This window comes from Rana temporaria, chromosome 1 (genome assembly GCF_905171775.1).
Source record: "Rana temporaria chromosome 1, aRanTem1.1, whole genome shotgun sequence".
NCBI lineage: Eukaryota > Metazoa > Chordata > Amphibia > Anura > Ranidae > Rana > Rana temporaria.
The window spans coordinates 483982380-484007784 of NC_053489.1; the positions used below are offsets into that span (position 1 = coordinate 483982380).

At 45.2% G+C, this 25405-nt stretch overlaps 1 protein-coding gene across 1 annotated transcript in view; it reads right to left on the bottom strand.

Annotated features, from left to right (window-relative positions):
- BANK1 (B cell scaffold protein with ankyrin repeats 1) overlaps positions 1 to 25405 on the bottom strand; it is a 421880-nt gene that overhangs the window by 304631 nt on the left and 91844 nt on the right. The window contains exon 3 of the mRNA XM_040329952.1: positions 7886 to 8019. Coding sequence (XP_040185886.1) covers positions 7886 to 8019 — 134 coding nt within the window. The remainder of the gene's footprint in view (positions 1 to 7885; positions 8020 to 25405) is intronic.

Genomic DNA, 25405 nt, shown 5'->3' on the forward strand with positions numbered 1-25405 from the left:
CACACGCTGCAGGTCTCTGGTAAGACCTGAACACTGGGTTAGAGGCTTCATCCCTCCCAATACTCGAAACTTCAGATCATAACCTGGGAAAAACAAAACCCAGAGAAAACAGTAATCTCTGTTCAGAATCAATATTCCGGAGCCCTGCACTGTTCATTCATGCAAATCCTGTGTCACTTTTTCCTATTGATACACAGTGGTAGGGTATCCCACTGTCACACTGGCTATATATTGTGTGTGTGGACATTTTCTTTATATGTCTTAATGCAAAGGAATGCATTGCAAAGCAAAAACTGCAGAAATCGTATAAAACAAAGTACATGAAGGTATTTTTTCATGCCTGTAAAAGTGCTGATCTCCTAATAATTTCATAATCTATCACTTTTATGATCTCTGTGTTTAATGACTAGAATCCAACATGGTGATATTATTGTAATAAACGTTGGAGTGTTGTATAGCCTTGGATTAGTTCCATTAGAATACTGATGTTTTACTCTGTTAATATAGCTCAGCCATCTTAATGGCTGGAGAGGCAATGGTTATGGGAATTTACAATCTGCATAAATCTGGAATAAAAAATGTTTCCCTGTTAAGTCATTGAGAAAGTACATGCTGTATGCAGATAATTGTGCATATATGTTTGTGACATGTGCTATCCATCTAAAGAGTTTAAGAAAATAATTGCTTACTTAAAGTGACTTTTAATAGCCTTCAGTTAGCAAGTGAATCAATGAATAAATGTTTGCCTATTATATACTGATGGCACGATAAATGGCCTTATGAGTGCATCAGATCATTTCTATTCCCTCTCCCGTAGTTGTAAATTAAGGGGTGGCTTTACCCAAGGCAAATAGACTGTGCACTTTTCAAGTGCATTTGCACTCACTTTCCACAGAGCTTAGTACATGTTGTAAAGTTCTGCTGATTTCCATCATCAAATCATGCACAAGTCAGCTCAGTTTTTTAGATCAGTTTTTTTTTCATCAGTTGATCCGTTTTTCCATCAGTTTTTTGTCCGTTTTTCGTCAGTTTTTCATCAGTTTTTCCATCAGTTTTTCCATCAGTTTTTCCATCCGTTTTTTCATCCGTTTTTTTTTTGTTTTTTTGGGGGGCTTTTTACATACAGTGCCTGCCGCCGAGAATGTGTTTTTAGCACGAAGGCATCGCGCTGATTCTCGGCGACAGGGTGCAGACATCTCGCACTCGCTGGAATAGTAAAAGCACATACCAGCAAGCACGTCATAGAAGCGACGGGAGATCCGACTTGGATTCCCACCAATTCTACATGTGTGCGGCGTTTGGTATGAATCCTGAGGGGAAAGTCCCCGCCGGATTTTAAATAAAAATCCGGCATGAGTTCCCTCCTCAGGAGCATAACGGACCCTTAGGTCTGGTATGGGTTGTAAGGAGACCCCCCCTACGCCCCTCGGTGTAGGGGGTCCCCCTACAATCCATACCAGACCCGTATCCAAAGCACGCTACCCGGCCGGCCAGGAAAGGAGTGGGGACGAGCGAGCGGCCCCCCCCTCCTGAGCCGTACCGGGCTGCATGCCCTCAACATGGGGGGGGGTTGGGTGCTCTGGGGCAGGGGGGGCGCACTGCGGCCCCCCCACCCCAGAGCACCCTGTCCCCATGTTGATGAGGACAGGGCCCCTTCCCGACAACCCTGGCCGTTGGTTGTCGGTGTATGCGGGCAGGAGGCTTATCGGAATCTGGGAGCACCCTTTAATAAGGGGGCCCCCAGATACCGGCCCCCCACCCTAAGTGAATGGATATGGGGTACATCGTACCCCTACCCATTCACCTGGAGGCAAAAAGTTAAAGTTAATAAACACGACACAAGGGTTTTTAAAATAATTTATTAGTCTGCTCCGGAGGCCCCCCCTGTCTTCTTTATTAGCTCTTTCACCAGGGGGGCTTCTTCTTTGACGTCTTCGGGTGGGGGCCGCTCTTCTTCGCCGCCGTCTGGTTCTTTTCCACCGCCGGGGTGGTCGCTTTTACAAAAGCGCCCCCCCCCCGGCGGGTTTCCTCCGACGTTTTCGGCGGGGGGTGGTGTGCTTCTTCTTCCGCTATCCGGGGGGTCTTCTCCGCTCTCCGGGAGTCTTCTTCTATGTTCACCGCTCTCCGCTGTTGACTCGGCGCACCCCGGTTCTTCCTCCCGCTGTCCGGTGCCTTCTCCTTCAGCGCTGAACGTCTTCTTCTACTTCTTCTGTGCTGTGACGTCTTCTTCTTCTTCTTCTGTGCTGTGACGTCGTCTTCTTCTTCTTCTTCTCTTCTCCCGATGTTGACACGTCGCCTCTTCTCGCTGCAATGACAGGTGCGCGGCTTGCATCTGACTTATATAGGCCTCACAGTCCCATCATGCTCCGTACCTACCCATGTGATACCTACCCACGTGGGTAGGTACTGGAGCATGATGGGACTGTGAGGCCTATACAAGTCAGATGCAAGCCACGCACCTGTCATTGCAGCGAGAAGAGGCGACGTGTCAACATCGGGAGAAGAGAAGAAGAAGACGACGTCACAGCACAGAAGAAGAAGAAGAAGACGTCACAGCACAGAAGAAGTAGAAGAAGACGTTCAGCGCTGAAGGAGAAGGCACCGGACAGCGGGAGGAAGAACTGGGGTGCGCCGAGTCAACAGCGGAGAGCGGTGAACATAGAAGAAGACTCCCGGAGAGCGGAGAAGACCCCCCGGATAGCGGAAGAAGAAGCACACCACCCCCCGCCGAAAACGTCGGAGGAAACCCGCCGGGGGGGGGGGCGCTTTTATAAAAGCGACCCCCCCGGCGGTGGAAGAGAACCAGACCGCGGCGAAGAAGAGCGGCCCCCACCCGAAGACGTCAAAGAAGAAGCCCCCCCTGGTGAAAGAGCTAATAAAGAAGACAGGGGGGGCCTCCGGAGCAGACCAATCAATTATTTTAAAAACCCTTGTGTCGTGTTTATTAACTTTAACTTTTTGCCTCCAGGTGAATGGGTAGGGGTACGATGTACCCCATATCCATTCACTTAGGGTGGGGGGCCGGTATCTGGGGGCCCCCTTATTAAAGGGGGCTCCCAGATTCCGATAAGCCTCCCGCCCGCATACCCCGACAACCAACGGCCAGGGTTGTCGGGAAGGGGCCCTGTCCTCCTCAACATGGGGACAGGGTGCTCTGGGGTGGGGGGGCCGCAGTGCGCCCCCCCTGCCCCAGAGCACCCAACCCCCCCATGTTGAGGGCATGCAGCCCGGTACGGCTCAGGAGGGGGGGCCGCTCGCTCGTCCCCACTCCTTTCCTGGCCGGCCGGGTAGCGTGCTTTGGATACGGGTCTGGTATGGATTGTAGGGGGACCCCCTACGCCGTTTTTTCGGCGTAGGGGGAGTCTCCTTACAACCCATACCAGACCTAAGGGCCCGGTATGCTCCTGAGGGGGAAACCCATGCCGGATTTTTATTTAAAATCCGGCGGGGACTTCCCCCTCAGGATTCATACCAAACGCCGCACACGGCGTTAGCGGATCGGATGGTAAACGGATCATCCGCTAACGTCCGTTTTTCGTCCGTTCCGTTTTTTTGACGGAAGAAAAATAGGGTTTTCTTCCGTCCAAAAAAACGGAACTTAACGCAGACGGATGCTAACGGACGTTAGCGGATGCTCATCCGCTAACGGACGTTAACCCATAGGGAAGCATTGCGGTCCGTTAACGGATGTCCAAAAAACGGACGAATGGAACGGACGTGTGAAAGAGCCCTAAACATGCAGGTTTTATTTTATTTTTTTCCTTGCACTTGGTTGGGTATTCTTTACAAAGTGAAGCTTCACCACATTCACTAGACCCCAGTGGAAAATGCAACTGCACTTGCAAAGTGCACAGTGTATTTGCCTTTAGTAAATTCACCCCAAAAAGTTTATACTAGGTTAGACTTAGGTTAAGAACTTTTTTATTCTAAGACAGTTTCAAATGTATATTTTATATAGATTGAAATTTCTGCACCAATGTCCTTTTTAGACAGCCTTCAAGCAAACAAATTAAATCTATACAGTGTGTGTTTATGTATGTGTGTATATGTATGTATACTTTAATGGTATTCCAGTTTTAGTCTGTAGGGTTCAATATTGAGTTGGCCCCAAATGGCTATGAATGCCATTTGCTTCAACTCTTCTGGGAAGGCTGTCCAGAAGGTTTTGGACTGTGTCTATGAGAATGTTTGACCATTCTTCCAGAAGAGTATTTGTGAAGACAGGTACTGATGTTGAATGAGAAGGCCTGGTTAGCAGTCTCCACTCTAATTCAACCCAAAGGTGTTCTATCGGGTTGAGGTCAGGACTTTGTGCAGGCCAGTCAACTTCCTCCACCTCAAACTTGCTCGTCCATGTCTTTATGGACCTTGTTTATGCACTGGTGCGCAATCATGTTGGAACAGGAACGGGATACCCCCAAACTGTTACCACAAAGTTGGGAGCATGAAATTGTCCAAAATGTCTTGGTATGTGTCACGCACCTGGTGGTGAAGCCTGATGTGCAGGGAACGGCTACTCTTGCTCCTCTCACTCCGGAGGCCCTTATAGGGTAAACAGGGAACCCGAGAGTGCAAAGTCGCACAAGCGCCTGGCGGGGACGCTGGTGCTGGGTAGAGCTGAAGTCCTGTTCACTCCGGAGCGGTGTCAGCGGTGCTGAGGAAGGCAGGACGCCAGGTGGCTGGGGCCGGATGCAGGAGACCAGGTTCAGCGCTGGGGGAGGTGTATCATAGTACAGGCAGACAGAAGCAGGTTCAGACAGGCCGGGTCATACACTGGCGGGCGGATCAGGTGCAGGGACAAAGCAGGAGCGGAGTTGTGGGTCAAACCGGGTTTGCAACTGGCGGGCAGCAGACTGGTAAGTGGAACAGACAGAAACGTGGTCAAGCAAGCCGGGGTCGAGGCAGGCAGAGATCAGAGTATTCAGAGGCAAGCCGGATCTCAGGAACAAGTAGGTAACAGGTAACAGGTATCAGGTTTGGTTCAGGAACGCGCTGTAGCTCAAGCAGCAAGAGGCCCTGGGGTCAGCACCTTTAAATAGTCTTTTTTGGTGCCAAAATGGCGTCCACACGTGCCCACGCACCGTTGCCGCACGTACACACACGCCGTTACCGCGATTGCGCACGCCCGTGCGCGCCGATGCGCTGCTATCGCCATCTAGCGGCCGGAATTATCCATGACAGTATGCTGACGCCCTAAGAGTTCCCTTCACTGGAACTAAGGTGCCAAGCCCCTGAAAAACAACCCCACACCATAATCTCCCCTCCATCAAATGATTTGGACTAGTGCAGAAAGCAAGATAAGATCCACGAAGACATGGATGAGCGCGTTTGGGGTGGAGGAACTTGACTGGCCTGCACAGTCCTGACCTCAACCCGATAGAACACACACATATATACGTATATATAGTTATATATAGATATATTTATATATACACACAATGTTAGAGACACAAACGCACACAGGTCTATAAGAATTGTGGTATACCGTTTTATCACCACTAAATTTCAGTCTAATAATTGAAGCAATATATTTATTAATAGATAGGTAGCCTTCTTAAAAGCAGATGATTATTGCAATCATTAAAATGAAAATGTGTCTTTAGCCTCTAAATACCTCCATCAAAGCTATTTCTCTTTTCTCCAACAGTTAACTTTTATCTGGGAAGAGCTGACGATACTATATTCCCCAATGACATTTTTTCTTTTTTCCAAGTAAATTTGTTTTATGATGGACTTTTTCAAGATATGTTAATTAAGAGAAGACCTCTGAGTAAACGCAAAAGCAAAATTTTATTTAAAAAAATGGAAACGGAGATTGGAAATGCAACCAATTAACACATGAGCTCACCATACATGCAATAGTAGAAAAGCCCAAATTCCCAACTCTTTTACATGCTGTTGTATGCATGCACTCTCTTTACCCTATTATGCTAGCGTGCAGCACATTTTGCACAAAGTAAGCTGCTGAAAGCTTTTTTTTTGCACCATGGGAACTGAGAGCCAGATTCAGGTACAAATACGCTGCGGCGGCGTAACGTATCCCATTTACGTTACACCGCCGCAGGTTTACAGCGTAAGTGCCTGATTCACAAAGCTCTTACCTGTAAACTTGCGGCGGTGTAACGTAAATCCGCTCGGCGCAAGCCCGCCTAATTCAAATGGGGCGTGTACCATTTGAATTAGGCACGTTCCCGCGCCGAACGTTCTGCGCATGCTCTGTGTGAAAATTTCCCGACGTGCTTTGCGCGAAATTACGGCGCCCCAAAGTTTTTTTTGAACGGCGACGTGCGTTACGTCGTTTCGTATTCCCGGTTGTCTTACGCAAAAAAAATTGAAATTCGACGCGGGAACGACGGCCATACTTTAACATGGCTGTTCTAAATTTAAGCCATGAAAAAGCAGGCCTAAGTTTGCGACGTGAAAAACCGACTAGCGACGACGTAAGAGATTGCGACGAACGCGCGTATCTTCGTGGATCGCCGTAATCAGCTAATTTGCATACCCGACGCTGGAAAACGACGCAAACTCCACCCAGCGGCCGCCGGAAAATTACACCTAGGATCCGAAGGCGTACGAAGCCGTACGCCTGTCGGATCTTAGCCAAAAGCCGTTGTATCTTTTTTGTGAATTACAAATAAAGATACGACGTGGCAAATTTGAAAATACGCCGGAGTATCAGTAGATACTCCGGCGTATTTCCTCTGTGAATCTGGCCCTGAGTTTTTTCCTGTGTCAGACCTCTTTAACCATTGCATACTGAAGTAGAGATGCTTACAGACAGAATAATAATTCAGAATACTCCACCTGTCATATAGATATCTATAGATGATTTACAAATTCTAATTTAATTTAATTTGGCAATTTTTAATAAAATAATTTTAAACAGAGCAGCAGGAAATAGTAGTTTAGCAGTAGTTGGAAAGTTGTGGGATACAAAATAATTCTCACAGCTACAGAATCGGATCTATTGTACGCTTTTAGGCTGCATTCACACCTCCGTGACAAGTAACGCCGCGTACACGGCGTATTTTGCCGCGAATAGTGTAACTTTTTTTTTTTTTTTTACAAATCCTTCCCATTGCTTTGTATGGCCGAACGCCAATGCCACCTGAAAAAAAGGGTCCGGGACTTTTTTTCAGGCGTATGGCGTCTATGAGATGTGAACCATCTCATAGACAGCAATGGAAATTCTCCCCTCCAGCGGCATGAGCGTCTGGCGTTGGGCGTTTTGTCGCGGAGGTGTGAATGGGGCCTGACAGTGACTACAGATGGTCACCCTGCTTGATTATATGTGATTGATGTTTTTTTTCCTTGATTATATAAGTACAAATAAGTGATCTGCACAGAACTAGTAATATCTTTTTGTAAGATCTGAAAACACAACACCTCTGACTAAATGGAAAGTCCAGTCAGCCAGTAGGGTAGTTAATTTTTTTTTTTAAAAGGGTACAATAGAAATGTAAAAAGGTACAAGTGCAATGTTTGAGCTACTAAACATCTCCATTTAGCACCTTGTTTAGCTCTTCTAATAATCAACCACAGTTATACTGTAGGCTGCATCACACATTTAAAGAGCCAAAATAATATCCTGAATAAGCACTGACTCTGCAAAGAAGAAGGTAAATACCTGTCCCAAGTCTCACGTCACCAAATACTGCTCTAATAAAGAAAAATTGTTGGCTGAAGTCTCTTCAGAAACTATGTCATGTGCAGTACTCGGCTGTGTTGCTTGTGGTCATCTCTAAGTTGCTTGTCCTCTTGGGTCCAAGCTATAACCATAGTTATAACTCTGATCTTCCAAAATACACTACCAATTGATATTTTTAGACAACACTGAAAAACTAAATTTATGCAGTTTGAAGTCAGTATAGAAATTCATCCTTACCTCACATGATATCCGTTTTGGTAATATTATTATAGATGATTTAGTTAAATGCTGTATATCTTCATGCTCAGGATTGTTCCAAATAATGTCTTCAGTGGTATTTTGTAAGGGTATTTCTGTTTTATCGTCATAATCTAAAAATAAATTTCAATTGAAATTCTTATTGTCAAATAAAAGAGGAAACAACCCTACAAAGACCCATCTATTATGAGACTAAAGTAAACAAAGGTCACAAAGAAGCCTCAAAATGGGGTCCTTTTTTTAAGTGGGTTTAAAATGGCAAACATCTTTAGAGGTATTCATCATTTACTCTCATACGCACACTTAACATGAAAATATGGATGCAATTAAAGGGTAACTGGCATGTTTAGTAAAGAAAAAAAATTAAAAGCACATCTTCTTTACACTGGTGCACCAATGGAGAAGTGACAGCAGCAGATAAGATATGAAAACACTTTTCTTCCTTTTTGGGGGGGGGGGGCAGAAGCAGAGGACAGAATTGAACATAACATCAGGAATAGATCTAATATATTATATATATATATATATATATATATATATATATATATATATATATATATATACACACACACACACACAATAAGCAAAATTATAAATGCAACTTTTTGTGTCTCTAAAGGTGTTTCAGAGAAATTAGACTTCATTAGTCTATCATGTACAAAAAAAGTATGTCATTAGTTAGGAATAGTCCAACCTGCTAGAGACGCAGGAATCGAAGGTTTTCAAACTAGCTATGAAAAATAAACATTTACTTAGTTCGATAATTAGTGTGATGCTGTGCTTACAACTAGTGTTGCTCACGAATATTCGCATTGCGAATATTCGACTCGAATATAGCATATTCGAGAAATCGCGCTATATTTCGAATTTCGCGGTGAATATTCGCAATTCCGAATATTCGCATTTTTTCAATTTGATTTTTAAAACAGATCACATCCTATCGACGTCTAAAAGCATTGCTGGTATGATTAGAGACCCTGGGCCGAGTAGCTAAGCTGAGGCGATCCTATTATGTTGCCAAATTGAAAAAAAAAAAATTGCGATTTTTCGCTATTGCGAATGCGAAAATGATTGCGAATTTTCGATAACTGTGGTAGGAGAACTCTGATTGTCTCTGATGCAAAAGGGGGGGGCTTTGTGTATGTGTATGTGTATGTTATGAATATTTGTATGTTTGATATTATTATTTTTTGTAAGAAGGAAAAAATTGCGCATACCTTAAAAAAGGGGAGAATACAGCAGCAACTCAAAAATGTTATACAACATAAATTAATACAAGACAGAAAATGGAGTCGCTCTACAAGAATAAAAAATATGTCTAGTGACAAGACATGTGGGCAAATTATAAAATAAGCAAGCGCAAATAACTTGTGAAATACACAGTGAAACAAATATATAAAGAAATATAGTCCCAATAATAGAAAAATAATCTTTCATAAAAATGTCTTTGATATGTGAAGTGAAAAAAAGTCCAAAGCATGCAGCATGAACGTGTTCAATCTTCAAGGTGTTTGATTGACAAACGGCTGTGACAGATGGATAGAGTAAAGAATCACCACCAATGCAAAACACTTTTTATTTTCTATTGTAAAATATCAAGAATATTCTGAGCCAATCAGAGTGCTCCTTCCGCATTTGCCGAATATTCGCAATTATTTTGTATTGTAAAATATCAAGAATATTCTGAGCCAATCAGAGTGCTCCTTCTGCATTTGCCGAATATTCGCAATTATTTTGTATTGTAAAATATCAAGAATATTCTGAGCCAATCAGAGTGCTCCTTCTGCATTTGCCGAATATTCGCAATTATTTTGTATTGTAAAATATCAAGAATATTCTGAGCCAATCAGAGTGCTCCTTCCGCATTTGCCGAATATTCGCAATTATTTTGTATTGTAAAATATCACGAATATTCTGAGCCAATCAGAGTGCTCCTACAGCATTTCTCGAAATTGCGCAATAAATATCGCATTCGCATGTTGCGATATTTCGATAAAATATCACGAATATTCTGAGCCAATCAGAGTGCTCCCACCGCAGTTATCAAAAAATCGCAATTATTTTCGCATTCGCAATAGCGAAAAATCGCAATCATTTACTTTCGATAAAATATCACGAATATTCGAATTTAGCGAATATATCTCGAATATTCGAATATATATTCGAGATATATCGCGAAATCGAATATGGCATATTCTGCTCAACACTACTTACAACGTGGCATCACTGAACCTGTAATGTGGACATTTGGCAGGAGAACTATGGGCCCTTCACTTTATCTATGCATCCACAGACAGAGGACGTTGAATGCCCACCACCCCCAGTCTGGATTTCTTCTGGGAGGCAGTATCCCTACAGTGTGTAATTTAGCCTAAGGCAGGATTTGGTATCTCTTTTTTTATACCTTATCTCCTGAGTGCTATATTTACTTATTGAGTGGTGTGAACACATGACTGTGGTCTTGTGTGTTTTAACCAAGGATGTAGGTTTAACACTGATGCAAAGTTAACCATAGCTATGCTAGGAGGTGTGTATAATATGGGAAAAAAGCTTTGGGAGAATTGTTGTCAAGGTTCATATACAGTATGTATGTACATATCGATATATTTGTTATTTTTCTCTTATGAGATATGTTCCCTCTCTTGTGTGTAAAAACCTGCCTTTTAGCTCAGTTGAGTATTTTTAGGAATACTTTGTGCAATAAAGTCATAATACCATTTAACTGTACATCTGGCGCTTTCGCCCTGCTTTTTCCACACCATAACATTCCTTATGTATTGTTTTCATGCTGCTCAAAATAAAGCTAGGAGTGAGGTGTGGAAGATACCACAAGGTAAGTTTTTTTTTGTCAGTGATCCTACAGAAGTAGATCTGCACAGAGAGCAGGAAGTCGTGGGCCTTTGCTCAGGTCCTAAATGGTTTTCTTATATACAACACATGATACTAAAGAAGTGTAACCATATGTTAACCCTTAAACCTTGTGCACACAACCGGTTTTCCCGTCGGGAAAACTGCCATGAGAGTATTTGGCCGGGAAAACCGGCCGTGTATATGGCCGTGTGTCTGCTCCATCACAGATTTCCTATGGGAAACACTGCGATGGAGCATACACGCGGCCGGGATTCCCGACCAAAACGCTCATTGCAGTTTTCCTGTCGGGAAACCCGGTTGTGTGTAGGGGAAAAAAGTTCTTGAGCAGGTTCTCGGTTTTCGCCTTGGGTTTCCAGGCGGTAAAAAGTCTGTGTGTACGAGGCTTGACATATTCAAAGCAAACTTTTATCTAAAACTGTTTTGACAAATATTAGACTAACAACAGGTTTAAACAATGTTATGCGATAATTGTGTAGAACCATGATTATTTGGCTTACTGGAACAATTTAAAACAAAAAAGTCAGTTTCCAGCAAATGTTTGGTAAAGTCATACAATACAAAACAATGTCATTTTTGCAAGTGTAAAAAATTATTACACTTCCAAACGCACGTTAAAAATAAAAAGTCAATTTGTAAATGTTGTACAACAGTGCAATCATAAAATTGTTTGCATGAAGATGTAGAGTGCAAACTTGATAGATTAAATTTTTTTGGAAAACTGCAGCAGTACAATTATGAAAGTGTAGTACCCCCCTAGTTCAGAGTATGCTGCTAGATACATTTAATTAGCTCATCTGTAAACAGCGGGACAGGGATTGATTACTTAGGACTGTTCCATGTCTGACAAGCTGCTGTTCTGCTACTTCCACCTGTCTTCTAGAGACTTCTAAAAAGGATAGTGGGAGGAATACCAGGACAGGCAGCCTGAATATTTATGGGATTCCAGCCAATCCCTGAGGAGGTGTGCCTATGGGATTGCAGGCTGCAATATTCCAAACAAAAAACAAACACACCAAACGAATGGAGTAAACATGGCCACGGCACTTTATTGGTTTAAATAATTAACAAAATGTATTTATAAAATCTTTCAAGATATGCATTTGAAGCAATTAATCTGCTCAGTCCTCATGACAAGCATAAATTAATCAAAATTTTAAAACAACAGTCCCCCTTGAAACAAAGTGACAATCCTCTTAAAGTGCCAGCGACAAGGGTGGGAGGGAGGGAATCTTAGCTTGTAGTGTTGCTGCCGACCACTCTGAGGGAAGACTGCTGAGAGAAGCCCATTTTATAGGGAATTTTAAGATTCTGGAAAATCCTGGAAAAAACTAGAGCTTTTTTAAAAGGGCAATAGAAATAATATAATACAACTGAGGCAGAAATTGTTACCGACTTAAGCATTAGAAGGCATACTTAAAGGGGAAATCTAAAATACACTAATGCTAAGGCAAAATGCTGTTGTCATTTTAAGCAATGGGAAAGCAGCCATAAGCCCATGAAAAGTGGGCCCAAATGAATTGAGCCTCCCTTTTCTCAGAAAGTGGAGGCAGAACCAGGGGCGGACTGACCATTCGGTCAGTCAGGCACTGCCCGAGGGCCCCGTGGTGGGGGGGGGCCCGGGCTGGCTCAGTCCGCCCCTGGAGGTGCCCGCAGCAGCGTCAGCTTCTACACAGTAAAAAAAAGTCCATCCGTACCCCGAGATGGCTGGACCATTAAATCCCGGGCAGCTAGCTGGGTGATGTCTTGGCGTGGATGGATGGCTCAGACAGAGCCGTGCGGGGATGTACAGTGCAGTCACTGCAGTTACTATGACAGGCGCTCCGGCCAGCTCTCCCCCTGTGGAATTCAGCTGAGGGGGCGGGGCCATAAGTCACTGCCGCGGAGGACTGTCTGAAGGAGCTGCTGGAGTGGACTCGGAGGCAGGAAGAGCAGACATAGTTGCAGCACAGACACAGCCAGGAACAAACGGCATCCACACTGACCTGCCTTGTGTGAGGAAGCAGGTCAGTGTCATAAATAATGAAAGCATTGTGAGTGTGACTGCAGTGCAGTTACTGTGACAGTCTAATCTGTACTACACTGACACAACTAGAAACATATCTGTAGAGGCACATCTAGTACCACACTGACACCTTCAAGAAACATGCCCGCAGTGGCAACAGTCTCCATAAATACACCTGCATAAACATAATGAGTACTGCACTGACACCACCATGCTGGGAGAGGGTACTCCTCTGTGAGGTGAGAAGAACTCCTACCTGTTAGATATACAGTATATCTGCTTTAAAGGTAGCTCTGAGACTAGCAGCTCTACCCTTTGTAGCACTATGGATCTTCAAAATTCTCAGTTACAGATCCTTATCAGTTTGAGATCTATTAGGGACCCACCAGTAGCAGATTTAACCAGCCAGTAACCAGTCTAAGCTTCAGCCTGAGTCAGAGTGATGTTTAAGCATTGAATTTAGTTGTCGCATACCTTGTAACAGCTGAGCTGATGAGAGGGCTTCCTTTATTTCTCCTGTCCAATGCCCCTTGAAGGTAATGACAGGGTGCAGCAGGACAAAGAGTGACATGGTCCTGACACTGGGTGGTCAAACAACATTCTAGAGCCTACTGGGATGTTATGGATGCTCAGACTGTAAATGGTGCAGAATACTGGCACACAGGTGGAGCACAGGGATGTGCAGATGCACAAATCAAAGAAGTAGTTAAGAGGAGTCAGAGTCATCAATCAACAACCTTGTAGCAGTGATACCAAATTGGAAGGCAGGAGCAGTGTCAGAGTCCAGACTGGAGTTAGCAGAGTACCAAAACAGCAGAGGACGAAGTCAAGACAAGAGCCAAAGTCAGCAATGGGGGATCAATATATTAGATATCAAGATCAAGCAGCGTCAGTAGACAAGATGGGTCAAATGCCCTGCTTTTTGCCCAATGCCCTGCTTTGTGCCCCTATGCCCTGCGCTGTGCCCCTATGCCCTGCTGTCTGTCTGCCCCATGTGCTGCTCTGTGCCCCCATGCCCTGCGCCCCATGCCCTAATGTCTACCTCATGCCCTGCTCTGTGCCCCATGCCCTGCTGTCTGCCCTATGCCCTGCTCCGTGCCCCCATGCCCTGCTGTCTGCCCCATGCCATGCTCCTTGCCCCCATGCCCTGATGTCTGCCCCATGCCCTGCTGTCTGCCCCATGCCCTGATGTCTGCCCCATGCCCTGATGTCTGCCCCCATGCCCTTCTGTGTGTCCCCATGCCCTAATGTCTGCCCCTCACCCTTTTCTGTGCCCCATGGCCTGCTGTCTGCCCCATATCCTGCTGTCTGGTGTGTCCTACTGTGTGCCCAATTCCCTCATGTGGGCCTTGTGATCTGTCCTGAGCCCTACCTAATGCCCCATGATGTGCCCTGTACCCTGCTGTGTGCCATATGATGTGCCCTGCTGTGGGCCCTGTGATGCATCATTCAGTGCCCTATAATGTGCTCTGCTGTGTGCGCCATACTGTGCCTATATATGCCCTCTTGCTCCATGTAATATCCCCTGCTGTGCCCCATTATGTGTCCTCTTGCCCCCCATGTAATATGCCCTGCTATGCCTCATAATGTGCCCTGCTGTGCCCCATAATATAAGATTTTATCCCTCCTAATGTGCTCTGCTGTGCCCCTTAATGTGCCCTCATGCCCCCCATGTAATATGCCCTGTTGTGTCCCATTATGTGCTCTCTGTGCCCCGTAATGTGCCCTCATGCCCCTATGTAATATACTCTGCTGTACCCCATAATGTGCCCTCCTGCCCCATGTAATGTTCCATGCTGTGCCCCATAATGTGCCCCTATGCCTCCCCCCATGTAATTGGCCCTATAATGTTACCTGCTTCCCCCCCATGTAATGTGTCCTACTGTGCCCCCCCCACCTGTAATGTGCCCTTGTGTGCCCCTTAATGTGCCCTGCTGCTCCCCATGTAGTGTGCCCTCCTGCCCTCCACACATACATATTGTGCCCTCCTGACCCCCTGTGCTATGACCTGCTGACTTCTATACTTTGCCATGGTTCCCCCATGCTTTGCCCTGGTGCCCCCTGTGTACTGTTTATCTCAGGTTCGACCCAGAATTGAGGCGTGCACGCAGTGCAAGATGGGGGTGGGACTTTGTGTAGGTGTGGCTTGACTGTGGGCGGGAACATAGGGGGCCACATGATCTCCTGTTGCCTGGGGGCCCCATGAGTTGTCAGTCCGCCCCTGGGCAGAACCCAAAAATAATCTGAGGCCTGGAATCCAGGGTGCAAAGTTCCAGAGTCCAGTCTTCTGGCAGAGACCCCTGGGGCAGAGAGAGAGGCAGAGAAAATGCATTGAGGTCTCATCTAGGCTTAGATGGGGGGGCATACAGAAGAGAGTCTTGTCTAGAGACTGAGCAGAGCTAGAGGAGAGTTGGTGTAGGAAGCCTAACATTTTTATTGGGACTGAGTGAGTACTTGATCCTGCTATATAGAGGAGAAGTAACTGTGGGGTGGTTTATCTCACAAGCAAGTGCAGTGCAGTGCAGCCAGGAGTTGTGCAAGAGAGCCAGGAGCCTGCAATACTGCTAAGGTATGCTCAGTACAGCCAAGAGTTATTACAGAGCCAGAAGTCCTCATGTTCTACAGTTCTACAGTTTTGGGGTATCCCATGCTCCCCATCCCTATCCAAATTCCTGTTCCAAAAAAGAAACCCCCTAAAAGAAACCCTTAGACTGATTCTTGAGCTAACAGAAGAATGCTGAAAATGCTGTATGCCTTGCTGAAAATGCTCTGAGTGGGGGAAATCCTGTGGAGTTAGCACTACAAAATGACAGAATATTTCTGCTAACATGTAACTGAAATCATGCAAGTTATATGCTGTAATATAATAAGCTGGCTTGTCACAAAATTCCCTTCCATTTATTGAAGCAGATCTTTATATATTGTGTGGGTGTATGGTGTCTGCTGGATGTAAGCAGCTATAAGCAAAAAGCCTGCAGAGATTGCTACATTGAGCCATATCTACACATTAGGAATAATTTCCAATACCTAATGATGCTCAGCCAAAGTAATCAGCTGGAGGCTGAATAAAATGAATGCCTCTGATTTTTCCTCACTCAGGTACACAGGAATCTCCTGAAGTGAACAACAAACCTTCAAGAGTTATGATTCAGCTGTCTACATTGTGTTTCAATGTCTTTTGGTGAAGCAGATACAGGCTAATTAACCTTGTGTTTTACTTTGCTTAAAAAAATAAATAGAAATGTGGAGTACACCATTGCTTACTTCTCTACAGATGATAGCTTAAGTTTTAATCTTTAACCCAATGCAATGCAATGACAGCCTTAATGTCGTCAGTGCTCATGGGCCCCAAGGAGACTGAGGCATTGTAGCTGCGCCTGTCACTGCCCACTCCCTAAATCCTGACTCAGTCTCTCACACAGATCGTGTTGCTGGAGCTGTGGGCAGCTGCCGATGGGGGGGGGGGGGTTGTTGCTGAGCGCTGATGTAACCACTGGAGCCCAGGAGAAAGGAAATTAAAGAGGGGGCAGATATTGCAGACTGTGACAGACTGAGCTGGATGCTGTATGGATGTAATGAATGTACTGGGGGACAGATGGACCTGGAGAGAAAGGGAATGTACTGGAGGACAGACTGATCTTGGGGGTCGGGATATTGCCCTGAAGGGCAGACTGAGCTGGGGGGATATTGTACTTGGGGACAAATTGATCTTGGGGGGACATTGTACTAGGGGCATCTTGTAATGGGGAACGCCGGCTCCACAGGTGACATCTCGGGCGGCTCGGGCAGTGAGTGGGCGGCTGAGAGAGGGGGAAGCTGTCGCCCACCATACATTCCTGCAGTTCCACCCTGACTGTGCAGGCAGCCGTGGACAGCAGATAAATTACATCATCTCTCTGCTGCCTGAATGGTAATATGCTGTCTGACTCTGGGACACAGCAAGAGACCACCTTAGCAGGAAAGTGACACAGCAAGTGACAATCCGCAACTTGTGGCAGGTGACGTGGCAAGTGGTGTATAATAGCCGCTAGCAATATTCAAATGTAAAATCAATCAACCTGGGTACATTCAGACTGCCCATACATGGTTCAAATCTCGGCCGGTCCTTGTTAAACCAGCCAAGATTCAAACCATATATGGCCGGTTAAAAGTGAATGCTACTGACAAGATCTTAAAAGAATACAGTAAAGAAAAAATTATTAAATCATGTAATCATTAATAAAGAGATTTGCCAGGGGGTCCATCCCATAAAGCAAAATGAAAGACATCTACAAATCAGCTTTAAAATAAAACTGCAATAATTCAGGATGGAAATCACCAAAGAGATTGTGAGCTGTGGGGGGTTGTGGGGGGGGGGGGAGGGGTCAGGACCCAACAAAATGAGAGGGAAAAGATAGTACAAGATGTAATTTTAAATTGGCCAAGACATCTTATACATTTTTTTTTTGTTCATTTTGTGTTCTTTATTACCTTTTTTTTTTTTCTTTCATGTGTTGTTTTTGTGGTCCTATTAATTGTCTGTTGTTCTTTTTGTTTTTCTTTTATGCTTTGGGTGGATTTCTCAGGGTGCTCATCGCTTTGTGATACCTTACAAAGCTACATATCGCCATTATGATTCACCACCCATTCATTTAATATATGCGGCCTATGTAATGTTTTGTGTGTACGTACGCATTGGACATCATTATCTTCTAATGCAAGGCATATTCACCTTGATGCCATTTTGGCCACATGGTCAGCTGGCGGGTATATTTCCCCCCCCCCCAAAGGCGGTGCCTCTTGACCTTTGGGTGGGGCCTGGAACCTATACATATTGGGGGTAATTAGGATGGAGTCCCTTTCAGCTGAGACACATTCCTGGTACTTCAACTGGGCCACAGGGATAATGAAGGAATATTGAGCATCGGTTGTACTATTGAAATGGGGCTCAATATGGAGCATGGATTTTATGTGGCAAGGGAAATTTCTATCCTTGTACAATGCTCACATATATTCAGGCCCGGATTCCAGACAAGGCCAACAAGGCCAGGCCTCGGGGCGGCAGTGGGTGCAGGGGCAGCACTGCGGCTGAGAGGAGAGGACACTTTCACTTTCATATTGGGAGTTCCCACCTGTCATACGGATGGTGAGAGGAGAAAAAACAGAGGGAAGAGGAGGTGAGAGAGTTCTTGGCAGCAGCAACCCCCCTCCCGGTTCTCAATGTCATTTTGTCATTTTCGGCAGCAGCACCCCCCAATGCTCAATGTCATTTTTGGCAGCAACACCCCCCCCCCCTGCTTCTCAGTGTCCTGCCGAAAAAGTCCCCCGGCGGATAATGTCCCCCCCCTCGTACTGCGCAGGTGGGGGCGGCAATGAAGGAGCCGGCCTTGGGGCGGCAAAGGGAGTAAATCCGGGCCTGCATATATTATTCTGGTTATACAGTATATTCAATTTCTTATGCTGCCTTATTCGGGAGCTTTTACATTTGTAGTTGGGTCACAGTTCTCTGATCTTTTCCTTTCTTTAGTGTTGCTGTACTTGTTAATCTGCTCAAGTGATCTACACATAAAGCTAAAGGGATTACGGTATATCTCATTATTATTTGGGATATCTATCTTGATTTGTAATTGATAAATGTATGTATCTGTGTATATACTAATGTATTTTCTAGATATTGTTACTTCTCATGGATTCATCTTCAATTTCTGTGGCCAAATAAACATTACATCTTGTGCCATCTTTGCCCCATTTACCTGCTTTTGGGTTCGGAAACCCCATGGCTCCTGGGGCAGACATCTTTTGTGATTTTCCTCCAGAAGTATTGCAGTTTTATTTTCAAGCTAATTTGAAAGTGTCTCGCATTTCTGCTATTTCTCTTTGCTGTATTCTATAGAGATCTGGTCAGTAGCACCACTCTTGAGGAAGTGAATTTATGTTCATGAAACACATTGAGATACAAAATGCGCTTTGAAAGAAATTTGATGGAATGGATAAAGAAATATAATGTATACCCTATGTGAAAAGTAATTGGAAGAAAAAATAAACTTTTCATTTTTATTCAATCTCCTACATGTGTTATGGGGTTTTATTATGTGTATTCTAGTAAATTGTTATTGTTTAAAAGAGAAGTATGGGCAAAACTTTTTTTGTCACAGGAGTGTAATTATTTTTGCTTTCCTGTGACCCAGATTCAGCCGACAGTGGGATAAATAATATCAGGATTAGAGATGAGCCGAACACTCCCCGGCTCGGTTCGCACCAGAACATGCGATCAGGCAAAAAATGTGTTTGAACACGTGAACACCGTTAAAGTCTATGGGACACCAACATGAAAAATCTACATTTTAAAGGCTTGAATTGCATGCTATTGTCATAAAAAATGTTTGGGGACCAGGGTCCTGCCCCAGGGGACATGTATCAATGCAAAAAAAAAGTTTTAAAATGGGAAGTTTTTTCGGGAGCAGTGATTTTAATAATGCTTAAAGTGAAACAATAAAAGTGTTTGTTTTTTTCCCCTGTGTTTAGAACAGTCCCTTTAGCAAAATTACATTTCTAAAGGAACAAAAGTAATTTAAAACTGATCGCAGCTGTAATGAATTGTCAGGTCCCGGCACTACAGATAAAATGTATTGAAAAAAATTACATTGGATCTCCCCCAATCCCTTCAGGTCTGGTATGGGTTTTAAGGGAAACCCTGCACCAAAATAAAAAATAAATGGTGTTGGGGTCCCCCAAAAATCCATACCAGACCCTTAGCCGAGCACGCAACATGGCAGGCTGCAGAAAAAGAGGGGGAGATGAGAGAGTTCCCCCCCTCGTGAACCGTACCAGGCCACATGCCCTCAATATGGGGAGGATGCTTTGGGGTCTGGACCCCAAAGCACCTTGTCCCCATGTTGATGGGGACACGGGCCTCATCCCTACAACCCTTGCCGGTGGTTGTGGGGGTCTGCGGGCGGGGGGCTTATCATAATCAGGAAGCCCCCTTTTAACAAGGGCATCCTGGATCCCGCCACCCCTATGTGAATTGGTAACGGGGTACATTGTACCCCTACCATTTCACCAAAAAAGTGTAAAAAAGACAAATTGCAAAGTACACTTGAAAATCCCCCTCATTTTCAGATCTACCCCTCAGATTTATAGCGACTGCAAGTTCAAGTGCACTTTGCACTTTTAGTTAGCACTTGTAGTGCAAAGTAGATTTGTCTTTCATAAATAACCCCCAGAGTGTCATTACAGCATCATCATATGACTAGTGTGGCGGTAATCAGGTATACTGACTGGTGACAGGTATACTGACTGATAGACACGAGTAGCGGAGAGTCGATTGGCTGCTCTCCTGACAGGGGGGGTTTGTGCTGATAGTTTATCAGCACAGCCCCCCCTCGGATCACTGCACAGGATCACCAGCATGCCACCCAGGACCACCAGGGATGGGCATCCACACTGGACCACCAGGTATGCCCCCTAGACTACCAGGGAATGCCAATCAGTGCCAAGGCAGCTGCCAATCAATGCCCAGGCAGCAGCCAACCAGTGCCCATTTAAAATCCCTGCCAGTGCCAGTGCCACCAGGGATAACCATCAGTGCTGAATATCAGTACCGCACGTCAGTGCCCATTAGTGCCCATCAGTGCCATGTATCGATGCCCATTAGTGCCCATCAGTGGCGCCCATCAGTGCCCAGCAGTGCCCAGCAGTGCTGCCTATCAGTGCCCAGCAGTGCCGCCTATCAATGCCACCCATAAGTACCCACCATTGCAGCCTTTCAATGCCAATCAGTGTCGCCTATCAGTGCCAATCAGTGCCCACCAATGCCACCCATGAGTGCCCATCAGTGCTGCCTATCAATGCTCAACAGTACTGCATATCAGTGCCACCCAACAGTGCCGCCTACCAGTGCCCATCAGTGCCACATATCAGTGCCCATTGTCAGTGCCCGTCAGTGCCACCTCATTGGCGCCGCTTCATCGGTTTTGCCTTATCAGTGCCCGTCAGTGAAGGAGAAAACGTACTTATTTACAAAATTTTACAACAGAAGAAAAATAAAAAATAAAAATGTTTTCTAAATTTTCGGTCTTTCTTTATTTGTATAGCAAAAAATAAAAACCCCAGAGGCGATCAAATACCACCAAAATAAATCTCTATTTGTGGGACCAAAATTATGAAAATTATAAAAAATTCTGTTTGGGTACAGTGTAGCATGACCGCGCAATTGTCATTTAAACAGCGACAGCGCAGAAAGCTAAAAATTGGCTTGGGCAGGAAGGGACGTAAGTGCCTGGTATTGAAGTGGTTAATGTGGCTTAAAGGGCAACATTGAAAATGCAAAAACCATTTAAGTAACATGCTTAGGGAACCTGCACATGAAGTCATGAATGCAGTACAATGTACTCCTTTAAAAGTAACATTTGTGTTTATGAAGAGTGCCTGAGGACCTGTCATTTAGTGGTGGCTGCAGTTCTGCAGTCATAGGCGTGCACACAGGGTGTGCCTGGTGTGCCTGGGCACACCCTAATCACCTTGTGCAGTGCAGATTGCCCCTACTGCCCTGGCTCCTTCCTCTTCTCTCCCAAAGGCTGCTGCAGCTGCTGGTACACATGGGAAGTTTTAAAAGGAGTGGGGGAAGGGGCTGGTAAATATATAATTTACCAGCCCCTTCCCTTTGTGAATGAGCACAGTAAGTGATTGGTAGTTTGTGTTTGAGCTTTGGAGTGCACACCCTAATGCAATAGGCTGTGCACACCTATGTCTGCTGTTAAATGATAGATCTCAGCAGGTGTGTGTTTGTCAAGAAACCAATGAGATCTGCAGTGGCATCATTGCTGGCTCTAAATAACAGATCCCTATCAGTGTCCATCTGTAAACCTAGGGGCAAGGGATCACGTGTGATGTTATTTGACAATTATGGAATTTTCCAGTGGCACTGGGGATCTGTCATTTGCAACAGGAGTAGCAGCAGGTGAAAAAATTGGGATTTTTTTTCACTATTTAGTTTTTCATAAGTATCAAGGGGTATTAGATAGCCATACTCATTGCCCCTTATTCTAAATGGGGCTTCCAGACTCCGATAAGCCCCCCTTGCAACCCTCCACATCTCTTGTGAGGACTGGATGTGGGGATGAGGATTTTTTTTTAATGGTATGCTGGCCTTTTAACCACTTTTTGCCCCCCGGACCAATATGCTGCTAAATGCCCAGAGGCGTTTTTACAATTCGGCACTGCGTCGCTTTAACAGACAATTGCGCGGTTGTGTGACGTGGCTCCCAAACAAAATTTGCGTCCTTTTCTTCCCACAAATAGAGCTTTTTTTTATGGTATTTGATTGCCTCTGCGATTTTTATTTTTTGCGCTATAAACAAAAATAGAGCGACATTTTTGAAAAAAAATCAATATTTTTTACTTTTTGTTATAAGAAAAATTGAATAAACTAAATTTTAGTCAAACATTTAGGCCAAAATTTATTTAGCCACATGTTTTTAGTAAAAAAAAATCCCAGTAAAAAAAAATTAGCTTCCTAGTGGCAACAGTGACACTAATACAGCGATCAGAAAAATGATCGCTTAGTGACACTGGCAATAGGGAGTGAAAGGGTTAACTAGGGCGGTGATCAAGGGGTTACCCTGAACCTAACACTAACTGGCTGTCACACTAACTGTCACACTGACACTAAATACAGTGATCAGTACATACTGTATATGATCACTGCATTCAGTGACAGTGTGACAGGGGGGTGGGGGTTGATCGGAAGGGGTTAAGTGTGCCTATGTGTGAGTCTTCTCTAATCTCGGCGGTTTGAAAATACAGCCGAGATGAGAGCTGCATCACTTCCTCTGCCTATGTTTACATTTTACAGGCAGAGGAAGTGACACGGCGGCGGCTCACAGGATTGGCTGGAAGCGATCACGAGGGGGCGGACAGAAACGAACAGCCGTCCCCTCGAGTCGGATCGCTCCACAAGGTAAGCCGCCCGCCGCACGCAGCGGAGGGGGTCCCGATCGGACCCCCGACCCGCTAGAAGGCAGGGACGTATATATACGCCCATCTGCCTGTACGTGCCATTCTGTGGACGTAAATAGTCGTGCGGCGGGCGTTAAATGGTTAAGGTAAAACAAAGCATGTTATTTACTAGGAAAATGGGAGCAGTGAGCACACACTCTCAAAGGGGGGGGGCAGCAAAGTAAGTCTCCCACCCTTATAGGACACCTTTCCCTCATGTTGAAGGGGTGCAAGGGCTTCATTCCTAAATCCAAGTGATTACAGCACATTTGACAGCAAAAGTGAGTGTAGCGCCCCCTTACTTTCAGTATGGGCACTACGCTAAAGTTAATGGGAATGGGAGAGTTAGTTTACTTCCATTCACAATCTATTGAAATTTGGGCTGTTGTCAATTCAGAACTGTCCTGTAGGTCAGTCTGCGCTCCAGGGGTGCGTTACCACCCCTGGGCGACAGTTGGCGCTTGAGGGGTCCTGACAGACCCACCTTCCCCAGCAGCCAATCAGAGGAGTGTTTCCCCCTTTGGGCATGCTGGAGGGGGGTATATCTGTGGCAACCGCCATGTTCTGTTCTGTTCTGTGCGGGGCCCGAGTTTCAGGTGCGGTATCCACCTTCAGGGTACGCGCATCCATGGGCCCCGCCACCGTGGTCTACTTGACCGAAGTTGCGCACCATGCGGAGCTTCACCCTGACATTGAGAGGGGCCCCAGCGACTTGCTGGGTCCCAGATCTACATTGAAAGGATCCTAAGCTGAGAGCTGCATGATGGGGGAACGGCTTGGGGAGAACCTAGAGATAGAGGTTGTCCAGGAGGCCTAGATGAACCATTGGGGATCGAGTCATCACGTTGCATGACAGGTACACTAAAGCTGTCAATTGGTGACCCTTATTTAAACTAACTGGGAGGATTAGCTCCATTCAATTCTTCATATCCAAAATTTCCAAACCTGTGGCAGAGGCCTTGAGTCGGGCCTGTGGCAGAGGTCTGTTCCTCCCAGTGATTTGCAAGTGGCGCTCCGGCTGCCAGGCCTGTGACAACCGCCTGTCCCGGGGCACTTTACCCACTCTAGTTGGAGTGGCGACGAGCTGAGCTAAATTATTGCCGAGAGCAGGCTTGCTCTCCTTCATATACAGGGCCTGATACTAAAGTTCTCTCTATGCTCATCAACCTTACTCTATAGTGTGCCATGTTGATGTTGGCCGTGTTGGGCCTTGGAATAAAGCATTTAAAACTAAATTGATGTCTGGACACTCGCTCTGTAACTACACTCACAAGTGTCACACCTAGACTAAAGAAAGAGGGTAACTTAATACGCCGATCTCAAACTATCCAGCGGCTCCTTCGGGGGTGAGCGCTACACGATATTAAAACAGTCCATGAGGAGGCGTCACATCGCGGATCATGCTTCAGAGGAACGATTATATTTAAATGCATGTCTAAATCTACCCTTACAGAATGTATTTATTTACAACCAGAATTTAAGAGACATGAGTGAGGAAGCATTGTATAGTTATGATCAGGGTTCTGCAAAGTCATTGCAGAGATGCCAAAAAAGTCAATTTAATGAGGGGGAAGGAATGTTATATGCAGGGTAGGGAACATATAGTACACTTGAAGAAGTGCTATAGCTCTGCCAGCACCCCCAATAACCCTTAGTTTAGTAAATCAATGCTATCTTCTATTTAATGGCACCACACAGCATCATGTGTTTATATGGTGTAGGTGGGCCCGCCTACTCTGATGTAAGGGGGCTCTGAGAACTTTGATGAGGGAGAGCTCTGAGGACTCTGATCTGAGGGGTCTCTGAGGACTCTGATGTGAAGGGATTCCTCTGATGTAAAGGAGGGTCCTGATGTGAATTGGGGACTCTTGTGTAAAGGGGTGCTCCTGATGCAAATAAGGGGGTTTGATATGAAAGGGACTTTTAATGTGAAAAGGTGCATTCTGATGGAGCTCCTAATGTGAAGGGGGATCCTGATGTGAAAGTAAGGAAGGTTATGTGAAAGTTTTCTAACTTACAGAAACTGCAAAAACAGGGGAGAGATACTCTCTGAAGCTTAGAGCAACAGAGAATAAGCATTGTAAAAGTAACTAGTTGGAGCTTTAAGTGATGGCTATCTCACATAGTAACAAGTTTGACTTGCATTTCAGGGTGGGTATTACATCGAAGTTATCTAAATATGAGTGGAAGATGTTTGAACGGAAGTGCAATTTCAGTACTTGCTGTAAACATTAAGGGGCAGATCCACGTATAGCGGCGCATTTTTCCGCCGGGCGTAGCGTATCTAAGATACACTACGCCGCAGTAACTTATTTTTTATTTTTTTTTAATCCTCAAAGAATTTGTGCTGTAAGTTACGGCGGTGTAGTGTATCTTTGGCGGCGTAAGGGTGCGGAATTCAAATGGATGTGATGGGGGCATGTTTTATGTGAATACGTCGTGACCCGACGTAAACAACGTTTTTTTTTAACGGCGCATGCGCCGTCCATGGGGGTATCCCAGTGCGCATGCTCCAAATTAAACCGGAACAAGCCAATGCTTACGACGGTGACGTCATTCTACGCAAATCCCTATTCGCAAAAGACTTACGCAAACAACGTAAAAAATTCGAAATTCGACGTGGGAACGACGGCCATACTTAACATTGA